Genomic DNA, 13,978 nt, shown 5'->3' with positions numbered 1-13,978 from the left:
TTATTATTGTTCTTTTGATATTCTGTGTTTTTTGCTGTTTCCCTTGTGGATATGGCATGATCATTGAACTTTGTTTGTGATGGCTTTCAATAAACATTAATTGCGAAAAAAATATATAGACAAACCATAAGATCGACATTTAAAATGTACGTACAGTAGACAGTAAAAATGTCCAGTCATAATAAAATAACATGGCTAATAGCTGACATGCATCTTAGACGTTGATAAAAGCCAATCTGAGACCCGCCAGGTTAAATGCTACTAAGAGCAGTGAAATATTTAAATTTAAGAAAAAAAATGCATTGGGTCCCTACCCAAATCCACGACCAGCCCAAGACCTCTTAGCCTGGATTGGTATTGGAAAATTGGGGGGAAAAAATGGCGTGGGGTTCTCCCGATATTCTGTCTGAAGCTTTACTACAACCCAGTCAGTTTGGGGCTGTCAACTATATGGAAAGGGGACCCCATGCTGTGTCTCACCCTGCTATAGTGTTACCCCCTCCCTGGATGGTTCAGCCCAGTGCTGGTTATTGGAAAATAGGGGGAACCCCACACCGTTTTTCCCAATACCAGTGCAGGCAGAGAGGTCCGGGATTTGGGGGTCCCCATGCAATTTTCCTTTAAATGTAACTAATTAGCTGCTCCTAACCTGGCAGTTCCCACAGGTGTCTGGGCCACCAGGTTTTAGCAGCGCCTGAGACGCAGGCCGGCAATTAGCAGCGTCTACATCATTTTCACTGTTTACATTTTAACTGTCAACATTTTAACCCTGTCGACATATCAATCTGTCTATATTATGTCCATGTCTACATCATGTACCTGTCAACATTTTTGACTGTCTCCACATTGATTATCAACATATAGCCCATGTCAACATGCTGGATGTCTAAATATTGTCTATGTTTTGAATGTCTGAGTAACATACCCCCCTCTGACCACCTGCTTGTGAAAGTAGCTGTACTCACTATCCGCGCACACTTGCGCCATCCACACACCTAATGCAAAAGAATCATCCAACGTCATCTCTGCCGAGCCTGCAATCCCGTAACAGTGAGTACACTTATGCCAGGTACACACCAGACAATATGTTGTCTGATCCGGCGGATTGGAAGACATATCGGGCACATCGGCCGGTGTGTACCCGCTATGTTGCTGACGATGCGCGCTGCCGCAGCATTGCCCCCATCGTTCCCTCGCTCCCGACATCCCGCTGGATACCATCGCTAGCGAGGTCGGTACACACTAGACATAGTGTGTACTGGCCTTTATAATATTTTGGAATTCCCATACTTCGCCACTTACACCCATAAAGCTGCAAATGTAGGTGAGAGAGATGGGCACAATCTTCAATCATCAGATGCGTACGCTAAGCCAAAAATTACAAACTCTATCTGCTAAACAGAGCTGCGTACAACTGGGAAAGAGCCGCACAGTAAGCTCCCTCCATGTCATTACATCATATTACATGCTCCCTCCATGTCATTACATCATATTACATGCTCCCTCCATGTCATTACATCATATTACATGCTCTCTCCATGTCATTACATCATATTACATGCTCCCTCCATGTCATTACTTCACATTACATGCTCCCTCCATGTCATTACTTCACATTACATGCTCCCTCCATGTCATTACTTCACATTACATGCTCTCTCCATGTCATTACATCATATTACATACTTCCTCCATGTCATTAATCATATTACATGCTCCCTCCATGTCATTACATCATATTACATACTCCCTCCATGTCATTACATCATATTACATGCTCCCTCCATGTCATTACATCATATTACATACTCCCTCCATGTCATTACATCACATTACATGCTCCCTCCATGTCATTACATCATATTACATGCTCCCTCCATGTCATTACATCATATTACATGCTCCCTCCATGTCATTACATCATATTACATGATCCCTCCATGTCATTACATCATATTACATGCTCCCTCCATGTCATTACATCATATTACATGCTCTCTCCATGTCATTACATCATATTACATACTTCCTCCATGTCATTACATCACATTACATGCTCCCTCCATGTCATTACTTCACATTACATGCTCTCTCCATGTCATGACTTCACATTACATGCTCTCTCCATGTCATGACATCATATTACATACTTCCTCCATGTCATTACATCATATTACATGCTCCCTCCATGTCATTACATCATATTACATGCTCCCTCCATGTCATTACATCATATTACATACTCCCTCCATGTCATTACATCACATTACATGCTCCCTCCATGTCATTACATCATATTACATGCTCCCTCCATGTCATTACATCATATTACATGCTCCCTCCATGTCATTACATCATATTACATGCTCCCTCCATGTCATTACATCATATTACATGCTCTCTCCATGTCATTACATCACATTACATACTCCCTCCATGTCATTACATCACATTACATGCTCCCTCCATGTCATTACATCATATTACATGCTCCCTCCATGTCATTACATCATATTACATGCTCCCTCCATGTCATTACATCATATTACATGATCCCTCCATGTCATTACATCATATTACATGCTCCCTCCATGTCATTACATCATATTACATGCTCTCTCCATGTCATTACATCATATTACATACTTCCTCCATGTCATTACATCACATTACATGCTCCCTCCATGTCATTACTTCACATTACATGCTCTCTCCATGTCATGACATCATATTACATACTTCCTCCATGTCATTACATCATATTACATGCTTCAAATGTTTCTTACCTTCACAAAACTCAGCTCCTCCACTAGATCATCCTCTTCATTAGCCCCCAGTGGGTTAGTTCCCGAAAAATACTCCAGAATCAAGGACTTCAGCTGTGCACTGCGCTCTGCATTCACCTGTTCTGCACAAGCAGCGCTGCTCCTGTACGTCACACTGTTACACAACGAGAACATATAAGTCAAGTGAATGTTGCTTCAATAATGTTTACTTTTGAGTTGTGGTACGCTTATTGTTTTATGGTGCCTATCACTTTTAAATAAACCTTTATATACACAGAACCTCATATAAACAGTGTGAGTGGGGTACACACCTCTGGAACACTCTAACAGACATTATAATAATATTACACACCTCTGGAACACTCTGTAACAGACATAATGATATTACACACCTCTGGAACACTAACAGACATTATAATAATATTACACACCTCTGGAACACTCTGTAACAGACATAATAGTGATATTACACACCTCTGGAACACACTAACAGTCATTATAATGATATTACACACCTCTTGAATACACTGTAACAGTCATTATAATGATATTACACACCTCTGGAATACACTGTAACAGACAATGATATTACACACCTCTGGAACACTCTGGAACAGTCATTATAATGATATTACACACCTCTGGAACACACTAATAGTCATTATAATGATATTACACACCTCTGGAACACTCTGGAACAGACATAATGATATTACACACCTCTGGAACACTAACAGACATTATAATAATATTACACACCTCTGGAACACTGTAATAGTCATTATAATGATATTACACACCTCTGGAACACTAACAGTCATTATAATGATATTACACACCTCTGGAACACTCTGTAACATTATAATATTACACACCTCTGGAACACTCTAGAACAGACATAATGACATTACACACCTCTGGAACACTGTAGTAGTCATTATAATGATATTACACATCTCTGGAACATTATAATGATATTACACACCTCTGGAACACTGTAATAGTCATTATAATGATATTACACACCTCTGGAACACTGTAACAGACATTATAATGATATTACACACCTCTGGAACACTCTGTAACAGACATTATAATGATATTACACACCTCTGGAACACTAACAGTCATTATAATGATATTATACACCTCTGGAACACTCTGTAACAGACATTATAATGATATTACACACCTCTGAAACACTGTAATAGTCATTATAATGATATTATACACCTCTGGAACACTAACAGACATTATAATAATATTACACACCTCTGTAACACTCTGTAACAGACATAATAATGATATTACACACCTCTGGAATACACTAACAGTCATTATAATGATATTACACACCTCTTGAATACACTGTAACAGTCATTATAATGATATTACACACCTCTGGAATACACTGTAACAGACAATGATATTACACACCTCTGGAACAGTCATTATAATGATATTACACACCTCTGGAACACACTAATAGTCATTATAATGATATTACACACCTCTGGAACACTCTGTAACAGACATTATAATGATATTACACACCTCTGGAACACTGTAATAGTCATAATGATACTACACACTTCTGGAATACTCTGTAGCAGACATAATAATATTACACACCTCTGGAACACTCTGTAACAGACATTATAATGATATTACACACCTCTGGAACACTCTGTAACAGACATTATAATGATATTACACACCTCTGGAACACTCTGTAACAGTCATTATAATGATATTACACACCTCTGGAACACTCTGTAACAGTCATTATAATGATATTACACACCTCTGGAACACTCTGTAACAGTCATTATAATGATATTACACACCTCTGGAACACTCTGTAACAGTCATTATAATGATATTACACACCTCTGGAACACACTAATAGTCATTATAATGATATTACACACCTCTGGAACACTGTAATAGTCATTATAATGATATTACACACCTCTGGAACACTCTGTAACAGGTCTGTAGCTGTCGCAGTGCTGTCGCCTCTCGTGAAGTCACTTTGTGGTAGAGGAAATCACACACTTCTTCTAATTCCTCATCTGTCAGATCCCCATATGAATGGAAGTGAAACGCCAGCTTACTGAACTCTACTACCACCCCGCTTCTGCCTGTACCTCGAAAACCTAATTCAAACAAAAACATAAGCAACATTTGTAAGATAACCACTGAATAAATACTGTATCGATCCCTGAAATCCACAGTCCCTCATCAATCTTCACAAAGTAAATGACCCCCTCCATTATACACCGTATTACTAAGACAGGTCCTGCTGTGAGCACTACCTCACAAACGCATACATTTCTCAGATGTGTGTGGTGCAACAAAAACTGGCTATAGCCCTTCCTTTCATTATTGTGATATTAAGAGTTATGGTAGACTTACCTTTGTTAACTCTATTTCTTTGAAGTCCATAGGATCCATAGGGATACCATGGGGTGTGTGTGTGGTTGGAGTGATCCAGGCACCAAACAGTTAAGCTTTATCTCCCAGGATGCCTCGGTCCTCCTCCACATACACTCCGCCCCCAGCCACAGGCAGACAGTTTTGTAAACAGGCCCAAGGCAGGAGCAGGAAAGAGGAGAAGGAAGAACATTACTTTCAAGAAAATTAAGGTGTGACCATCGCCATGGGGTACAGCGATTCCTCAAAGCCACGTGGCATGACTGTATGTATTCTGTGTGCCCTGGGTAGTGTGTGCTCATGCTAGTATGAGCAACAACCTGCCCGTGAGAATGATGAGTATTATTATAGTTCCCCTAAAATATATATGTCAGGAATGTCTGCTTGCTATGAATTTGTACAGTATGTCATATCTGTGTCTATATCAGCTACTCAGGACCAAGTGGCCAGGTGCTATCTAGTCTTTGAAGACAAAAGCTTCATGGAAGTAATGTTTGCTCTTCACCATAGGTGGCCATTGTGCAAGTAATACACACAGACACACCGGCTGCTAGAGGGTCATTTCTCCACCTTAGCTTATCAGTCTTCCTACAATAAAATGCCTTTTGAACTGATGGAGATATATGACACATAGGTTCTTGTAGCTGTGCCCATTTACATCTACACAGACCCGGGGGGGGAACAAAGGACAGTCCTTTTTGAGCCTGGAATGGGTGGGGAAGAGAGAGGAGTCGTGGGACTATAAGGACCAGCAGCCCACACTGCTGGGGGTTCACTCTACAAGGGAGTAGCTAGGTGCTAGGAGTGCTCCCCCATCTGCGGTCTATGGTGGTCTCCCTCCACACAGATCCCCTAAGATCTCAGAGTAAGATAACTTAGGATTCTGACTTTTTATCATTTTCTTTTATTTGAAATCAATCTGTGCATTTATATCTGTATTATATATGTGCATTTATATCTGTATTATATCTGTGCATTTATCTCTGTATTATATCTGTGCATTTATCTCTGTATTATATCTGTGCATTTATCTCTGTATTATATCTGTGCATTTATATCTGTATTATATCTGTGCATTTATATCTGTATTATATCTGTGCATTTATCTCTGTATTATATCTGTGCATTTATCTCTGTATTATATCTGTGCATTTATCTCTGCAAGTCTTGTTTATTCACATGTTTTCCTTGTAATTTAACCCTGGAGATATCTTCTCAATAAATCCTAAATATTTATCAGCGTTATGTCTGTGCTCTATGAAGTCACGGCCTGGAGAGGCCCATGCTACATTTATTTATTAATTGTGAATTGAAGTGTGATTTAAGTGTCTGGTGATTGCAAGAGCGCTATTCTAATACTCTTCGTGGTGGCAGCTCGAGTAAAACCCACCTCACAACCACCCACCTGAGTCAGGTTGGCGTATCTGAGCGCAGGCTGGGGCGCTGTGTCCTGACAGAAGGAAATGAAGTGATCAAGAGAGAAAAAAACCCATTGAGGCCAGGTGTGTCAGGGTGGGCGCCCCATGGACTTTGAAGAAATAGAGTTAACAAAGGTAAGTCTACCATAACTCTTAATTTCTTTTTTAGGGTCCATAGGGGGATCCACAGGGAAACCATGGGGATGTCCCATAGCAGTTTCCCTAAAGGTGGGGACGCTCCTGAGCAGAAGGAGAATGCGACGCCCAAAGGAAGCATCCTGAGAGGTAGAGGTATCAAAGACGTAGAACCTGAGAAAGACGTGGATGGAAGACCACGTGGCCGCCTTGCACAATTGTTCAGCAGAAGCTCCACATCTAACCACCCAAAGGAGTCCCACAAACCGAGTAGAATGAGCTGTAACCTTGTTTGGAACAGGAAGATTAGCTTGCGTGTAGGCCTGAGAGATTTTCATGAGGAGCTATCGAGCCAGAGTCTGTTTGTTAGCTAGCCAGCCTCGCTTGTGAAAGCCATACACTACAAAAAGAGAATCTGATTTCCTCAAGGAACTAGTACGATCCACGTAGATCCGAAGAGCACAAACCACATCCAAGGAAGCTTCACCTGCAGATAGATCAAAGGACTGGAAGGCAGGAACTACAATCTCTTCATTCATCCCAACCCATCCCATCCCTGGCACGGAGGACAGCTCTGTCCGGATGAAAGCTCAAAAATGGGGAGCAACAGGAGAGCACTGCTAAAATCAGATGCCCTGCGGGAAGAGGAAATAGCATAGAGAAAGAGCGTCTTTGCTGTCAACCACTTCAGGTCTACTGAGTCCAGAGGTTCAAATGTAGGAGCCTGTAGAGCCCTGAAAACCAAGGACAAATCCCACAGAGCCACCGGAAGGACAAAGAGGAGGTTGAATGCGGAGGACACACTGGAAGAATGTTCTCACATCAGGCAGGGGAGCAATCCTTCACTTGAACCAGATTGACAGAGCAGACACCTGATCTCTAAGGGAGGCCAGGCAGAGACCAAGGTCTAACCCAGCCTGGAGAAAACCAAGCACCTGGGAGACCCTAATAACTGTAGGGTCATAGCCTCTGGGAGAGCACTATTGAAAGTAAGAATCCAAACTCTGTAATAGATGCGGGCTGAGGCAGGCTTATGCACCCTGTGCATCGTCTGGACCACAGAGTGAGAGAAACTCTTGGCTCTTAAGAGGGAAGACTCAAGAGCCATGCCGACAAAGACAGACGAGGTAGGTCCGGGTGCAGGCAAGGGCCCAGCGTCAACAGGTCCTGCCATAGAGGAAGTGTAAATGGAGTGTCTATGGAGAGACTCCGTAGGTCAGTGAACTAATGTCACCTGGGCCAGGCTCGGGCTGTTAGTATCACCGTGCCGCCTTCTTGCTTGAATTTTCGAAGCACCCTTGGGAGTAGGGAGATCGGAGGAAAAAAGGTGTGCGAGATTGAAGTCCCACCTCGCTGGCAGAGCGTCCACAAAGGCGGCTGAGGGGTCTCTGGTACTGGACCCATACCTGGGGACCTTGTGGTTGTGACATGAGGCCATGAGGTCTACGTCTGGCAGGCCCCATTTTTCCACCAAAAGTTGAAAGACATCTGGGTGGAGAGTCCATTCTCCGGCATGTATGTCTTGACGGCTTAGGCAGTCCGCTTCCCAGTTGAGGACTCCTGGAATGAACACTGCAGAGATTGCTGAGAGATGACCTTCGGCCAAGAACAGAATGTTTGCCACTTCCCACATGGCTGCCCGACTTTGCGTGCCTCCCTGATGGTTGAGGTACGCTACTGCAGTTGCGTTATCGGACTGGATCTGGACCGGCCTGCTGTGGAGGAGATCCTGCGCCTTAGTGAGTGCTCTGCACACTGCTCGAAGCTCCAGAATGTTTATGGGCAAGCGACTTTCATAATGACCGACTACCGCACCCCATTCACAAAGTTTGGCATCTGTTGTGAGAAGTTCCCAATCTGGAATCCAGAAGGGGCGACCCTTGTCTAGATGGGACGTCTGTACCCACCATGGGAGGGAAAGCCGAACCTCCGGAGATGAGAATCGGATCAGATTATACTGTCCGTTCCACCGGGAGAATCAGTTGCTGCAGAGGCCTGGAGTGGAACTGGGCATATTCCACCATATCGAAGGTGGACACCATGGATCCCAGGACCTGCATTATTGAGTGAATGGATACTCTCCGATTGAGGAGCAAGGTGCACACACGCAAGTGTAGTGTCAAAATCTTGTCTGCTGGCAAAAAGATTGTCTGTATTAGAGAATCCAGGAATGCCCCCAGATATATAATCCGCTGTGTTGGAGATAGGGAGGACTTTTTCCAATTGATAATCCAGCTGTGTGTTTGCAGACAGTCCACGGTCAGCTGGAGATGGCATTGTAACACAACTGGTGAGTCTGCCAAGATTAAGAGGTCATCTAGGTATGGCAGGATTCTGACTCCCTGGCACCTGAGGTGTGCTGCCATAACTGCCATTATTTTGGTAAAGACCTGAGGGGCTGTTGAATGCTGCTGCAGATCAGCAAATCGTAGGAACCGCTGGTGGGTTTGAGTAATAGGTACATGCAGGTATGCATCCTGAATGTCCAAAGAAACCATGTAATCCCCAGGCTCCATTGCAAGGACAATTGATCGTAAAGTTTCCATACGGAACTTGGGCACTCTGATAAACCTGTTGAGGGATCTGAGATTCAGAATAGGCTGATGAGACCCATTCGGCTTTTGAATCAAAAAGAGGTAGAATAAAAACATATTCCTCTCTGACCCGAAGGAACCAGTATTATCACCCCTGAACGCAGCACAGAGTGAATAGCCCCCTGAAGGGCCAGGGTTTTGATAGGGAATGATGGGGGACCTGTACAAATAATTTGCTGTGGAGGACGCCTCAACAAAAGTGAGGGCGTACCCATGAGAGACCACTTCTCGGACCCAGGTGTCTGTTGTTTGACGCCAAGAATCGGCATATAGAAGTCGGCCTCCCACCCTAGGATACCCCAGGAGGAGGCCCGCCCCATCAGGGTGAAGGCTTGTTGCCAGGCTTAGAATCTGGACGTCTGGCCGACGAAGGCTGCTTGACTCGCGGCTTGGTGGTCTTATACTGCCTGGGAAAAGACTGTCCTCTTGCCTTACCCTGGGGCGAAAGGACCGATAACAGGACAGCCTAGGCTTAGAGGCAGTTGCCGATGAAGGCAGATTTAGAGGCTGCCACTGTATCCACAATCTTGTACAATTCTTCGTGAACAGCCTGTCTCCAGAGAAGGGTAAGGATTCAAGTGCCTTCTTGGATCCCAGGTCCCCCTTCCAGGACAGTAGCCAAAGAACCATGTGCGCAACTACCGAAGCCGGAGATGCCTGAGATGCAAAGGGTCCAGTATACAATGCAGCTTCTCCCAAAGAGGCCACTTCCTATATGGGAGATATAGGCCAATTATTCCCTAGTAGTGTCTGATGGCAGGCTCTCTTCCAGTGCCCCTGCCCATCCTTCGATAGCCTTAGAAACCCAGGCCGCAGCCTGGGCCTAGTGATTGATTGACTTTAAACATTAGAGTTTCTAACTAAGTGTGCCACATGCGAATCAACAGTGGGAGGGACTTCCCAATAACTACACTCCATAGTAGGGAGAGGGATGCTATTCTCTCTGGGACCTGGAATCGCTTGCCAGGAGTACCCCAAGCTTCCCCCATGAGCTCAGTGAGCTGTTCTGATCGAGGGAATTCAGCCTTACCCACCTTCTGACGTTTAAACAACGGGGTTTTAGGTTTAGGGGCTGGCTCATCATCCTCTATATTCAGGATTGATTTAACCGCCCTCACTAAAGCAGGAACATCCACTGCTGAATGATGGTGCTCCTCACTCGAGTTGACTCGGAGAGAGAACCTTGTGCGTCATCTGCCTCCTCAGATGATGCGTCCGAATCCGAAAGCTGGGTGGACTGAGAGGATAATACAGTCAGCCTATGTGCTTTGGTGGCTAATGGTCTGCCCGCCTGTAACTTTTGCTGAGAGGTGGCAGACGTTTGAGCCATATTCTGATGGGCATAAACATCCATCCAAAAAGACTGAATAGGGGGTACAGACATTGTAGGTTTTAACAGCTGTGCGTACCCCATGGTTAATAAACGATCCGCTAGCTGCGTCATAACCTGGGATAAGGAGGACACCCAGGTTGGCTCATATACCGGGGCTGGAAATGTGGGCTGGTTAGTAAATCTATAACAATTAGTAAATAAACCATCCTGTATGGAATCCTGAAGGGACAAGCCCCCAAGACAGGATTTGCATGTAATCAGCACAGGGGCCTCAGCCTCCTGTTTATCCTCATCTTCAGAAGACATAGGCAGTAAATAACACACATTAAGTGTAAAGCTAACAATGCAAAGTGACAGCCTTCAGAAGTACAAGTAAATGTGAAGTACTATAGAACCCCTAGACACCTGCTAGTTGAGCGTTAAGGAGAAACAGCAGTGATAGGAATAAGTGACAGTAAGAAAGTTACAGTATAACACCACAGCAGAGCAGAGCTGGCACAAGTCACATACAATGCATATAAATAGAATTACAAGCACATAGGTTGGTAGGATTGAGCGCTGTATAACCTGGCCCCTGGGGAGAGGTATACAGGGAGACTGGACCAGCAGCTTCAGCAGAGCAATGAATAATGGTTACTGAGCATCTCGTATAGGGAGTAGGAGCAGCTCAGATGCATCTTAATGAGGGACGGGCTGCCAGGGGAGAGTCTACCTCCCCTGTGCTGCATTAACCCTCGGGTGCGCTGGCCTTGTAAAAAATAGGCGGCGCCAGTCTAACTTGCCCCAGTGGTCTAGTGGGGGAGTGGACAAACCGGTCGCCCCACTGCAGCGCCCACTAGCCGGTCTCCACCACCGGAGTTAAGGACTGCCACATATCTGCGTCTCCACTGCCCGGCTGCAGTCCTGGGTCCCCAGTGGTGCCGCTAGCGGAGTCCCACGGCCGCCCACCGAAATCACTGGACCAGTTCCCTATGTTGCGGCGCCAACAGAGGTAGATGGAGCAGCAGCACTTGCGTCCATTAGGATGCCTACTGCTGCTTGCTCTGTAGTAAAATAAAATAACTCATAAAATTAAAGCTTGGGACAGCTAAAGCAGTCCCCCCTGTTATCAAAGGTGCGACTGATCCTGTCCAGCACCAAACTAAAAATGGTCTGCCTGTGGCTGGGGGCGGGGTATATGTGGAGGAGGACCAAGGCATTCTGGGAACTACTGTAAAGCTTAACTGTTTGGTGCCTGGATAACTCCAACTACACACACCCCATGGTATCCCTGTGGATCTTCCTATGGACCCTGAAGAAGAAAATCCCACTTATTCTTATGGTCCATATCCTATACACAGATGCTGGTTACCAAATGACACTGTAAGACTCATTATCCCGTGTAAAGCTTTGTAACCAGTTTGAATGCACTGGAGAGGCCAGTTGTGAGGTAACCGATTGATAATTGGGATATCAGTGCGAGAGGCAGACAAAGGGACTGATACAGATCTTGTCCCGAAAGCTTATGATGCAGAATGCACAGTTGGGAAACAGGGGCGTAGCCCAACATCCAATGGGAATTGAGATGTCTTAAAATGACAGGACAGGACAGGAGGGGGATGGGACTGAGTACTGTGTAACAATCCTATGGGGGGCAGCATTTAGGCTCCTACCATTCGATACTGGAGAGTGGAGATTTGTCTCCTGCCAGATGGATTATATTACAGGATTGTACAGATGGGAAGTCGTCCAGGCCTTGGAGTGATTAGGCTGCTGGACTAGGGATCCCATCACGCTTCTGCAGAACATTGCGCCTGAGAGTTGTGTTTCTGGATGAGCATACCAGAGGTGATTGCTGTGACTTGGGGTGTGGGGAATATTAAAGTTATTTTAGTGCATCAAGACAGAAAGTGTTTTTGGCATATTTTGCCAACATTCATCATAATGAGAATGTTACCCTGGTCATAGTGACGAAACTGACCATACACTGATGAAATGTTGACATGATTAGAATGTTGGTAAAAAGACCCTGATGGTGTAGTGGTGACTTAGTTGTTACAGCGGGGATGGAGGCTACAACTGTTTCTTCCAGGTCTGACAGGTTATGATGAGTTCCAGGGGATTAAGCGGCTCTTCTGGCATTGAGTATATATCTTATCCTAATCTCCCCCCGATGCCGAACCCTAACCAGCCCACCCGCAGACTAATCCTAACCCACCCCCTACTGCCTAACCCTAACCTCCCCAACTCACAGCCTAATCCTATAACCCTTCCCCTAGTGCCTAACCCTAATCTCCCCTCCTGTAGCCTAAACTTAACCCTCCACTTAGGGCCATAATTCAATTAGCAGCAAAAATGTCAGTTTTTTGCCATAAAAAATTTTGCACACAAAAGAACAGCGAAGACTGCAAACAGGCGAAAATTTAGAAAAAAAACTGGAGAAATGTTTTCTCCATCCAAGACCAGGAGAGAAAAAAATGCAAAATCCCCATTTTTGGCTTAAAAATGTGACAAATTAACGGTTTTTAAAATTGCGTTTTTACAACACAAAAATATACTTGCACCCATTTTAAGATACGTGGGCCAGTAATTTCCTGGGGGGGGGAAAAAAAATCAAATTTCAATGATTTTTTTTTTTCACCCCAAAATTGCGTGGTAGTTTTTCGCCAAAGTAGGTTGGGTGTCCAAAGGATTCTGAAAGAAATCCCCACAATTTTAGCCGAATATAGGGATTTTTAATTTTTTTTTCTCCTTTTTTTTGCCTGTTTGCTGTTTTTACCAAAGCGTCCCTAAATCCGATACCCTATGGGCAGATGCTACTGTATAGCCAGATGAAACCGAGTCTTCGCAGTGAGCCACTTGATATTCACTGATGCCAGGGGTTCGAATGGAGGTTCCTGAAATGCGTGGAGCACCAGACAAATCCCATGGAGCCACAGGAGAGAAAATGAGGTGGTATACGTAGAACACCATGCAGGAAGGTGTGAACATCCGGTAGAGGAGAAATTCTGCACAGGAACCAGATGGACAAAGCAGAGGTGTGTACTTTCAATGTTGTTAGGTGGAGGCCTAGATCCAATCCAGCCTTCAGAAAGGCAAGTATTCTAGAAACCTTAAAAACTTGAAGGCCATAGTTTTTAGGAGCACACCACTGGAAATATGTATGCCATATTCGGTGATAAATTCTGGCTGAGGCCGGTTTACGTGCTCTGAGAATGGTCTGGACCACAGAGCTGGAAAATCCCTTAGCCAATAGGAGGGATGTCTCAAGAGCCAAGCCGTTAAAGACAGACGGGC

The 13,978-nt window shown here is 44.5% G+C and overlaps 1 protein-coding gene across 1 annotated transcript in view; it reads right to left on the bottom strand.

Annotated features, from left to right (window-relative positions):
• The window catches only part of RECQL4 (RecQ like helicase 4), a 324,140-nt gene that overhangs the window by 18,700 nt on the left and 291,462 nt on the right, over window positions 1-13,978 (bottom strand). Inside the window, exons 22-23 of the mRNA XM_088463386.1 lie at window positions 4,759-4,945; window positions 2,787-2,940 (exon numbers count right to left, since the gene is read on the bottom strand). Coding sequence (XP_088319512.1) covers window positions 2,787-2,940; window positions 4,759-4,945 — 341 coding nt within the window. The remainder of the gene's footprint in view (window positions 1-2,786; window positions 2,941-4,758; window positions 4,946-13,978) is intronic.

Source organism: Taudactylus pleione, unplaced genomic scaffold (genome assembly GCF_031769625.1).
Source record: "Taudactylus pleione unplaced genomic scaffold, aTauple2 ptg001351l, whole genome shotgun sequence".
NCBI lineage: Eukaryota > Metazoa > Chordata > Amphibia > Anura > Myobatrachidae > Taudactylus > Taudactylus pleione.
The sequence above is the reverse complement of the archived record's forward strand: the minus strand, read 5'-3'. Positions and strand labels throughout refer to the sequence as shown.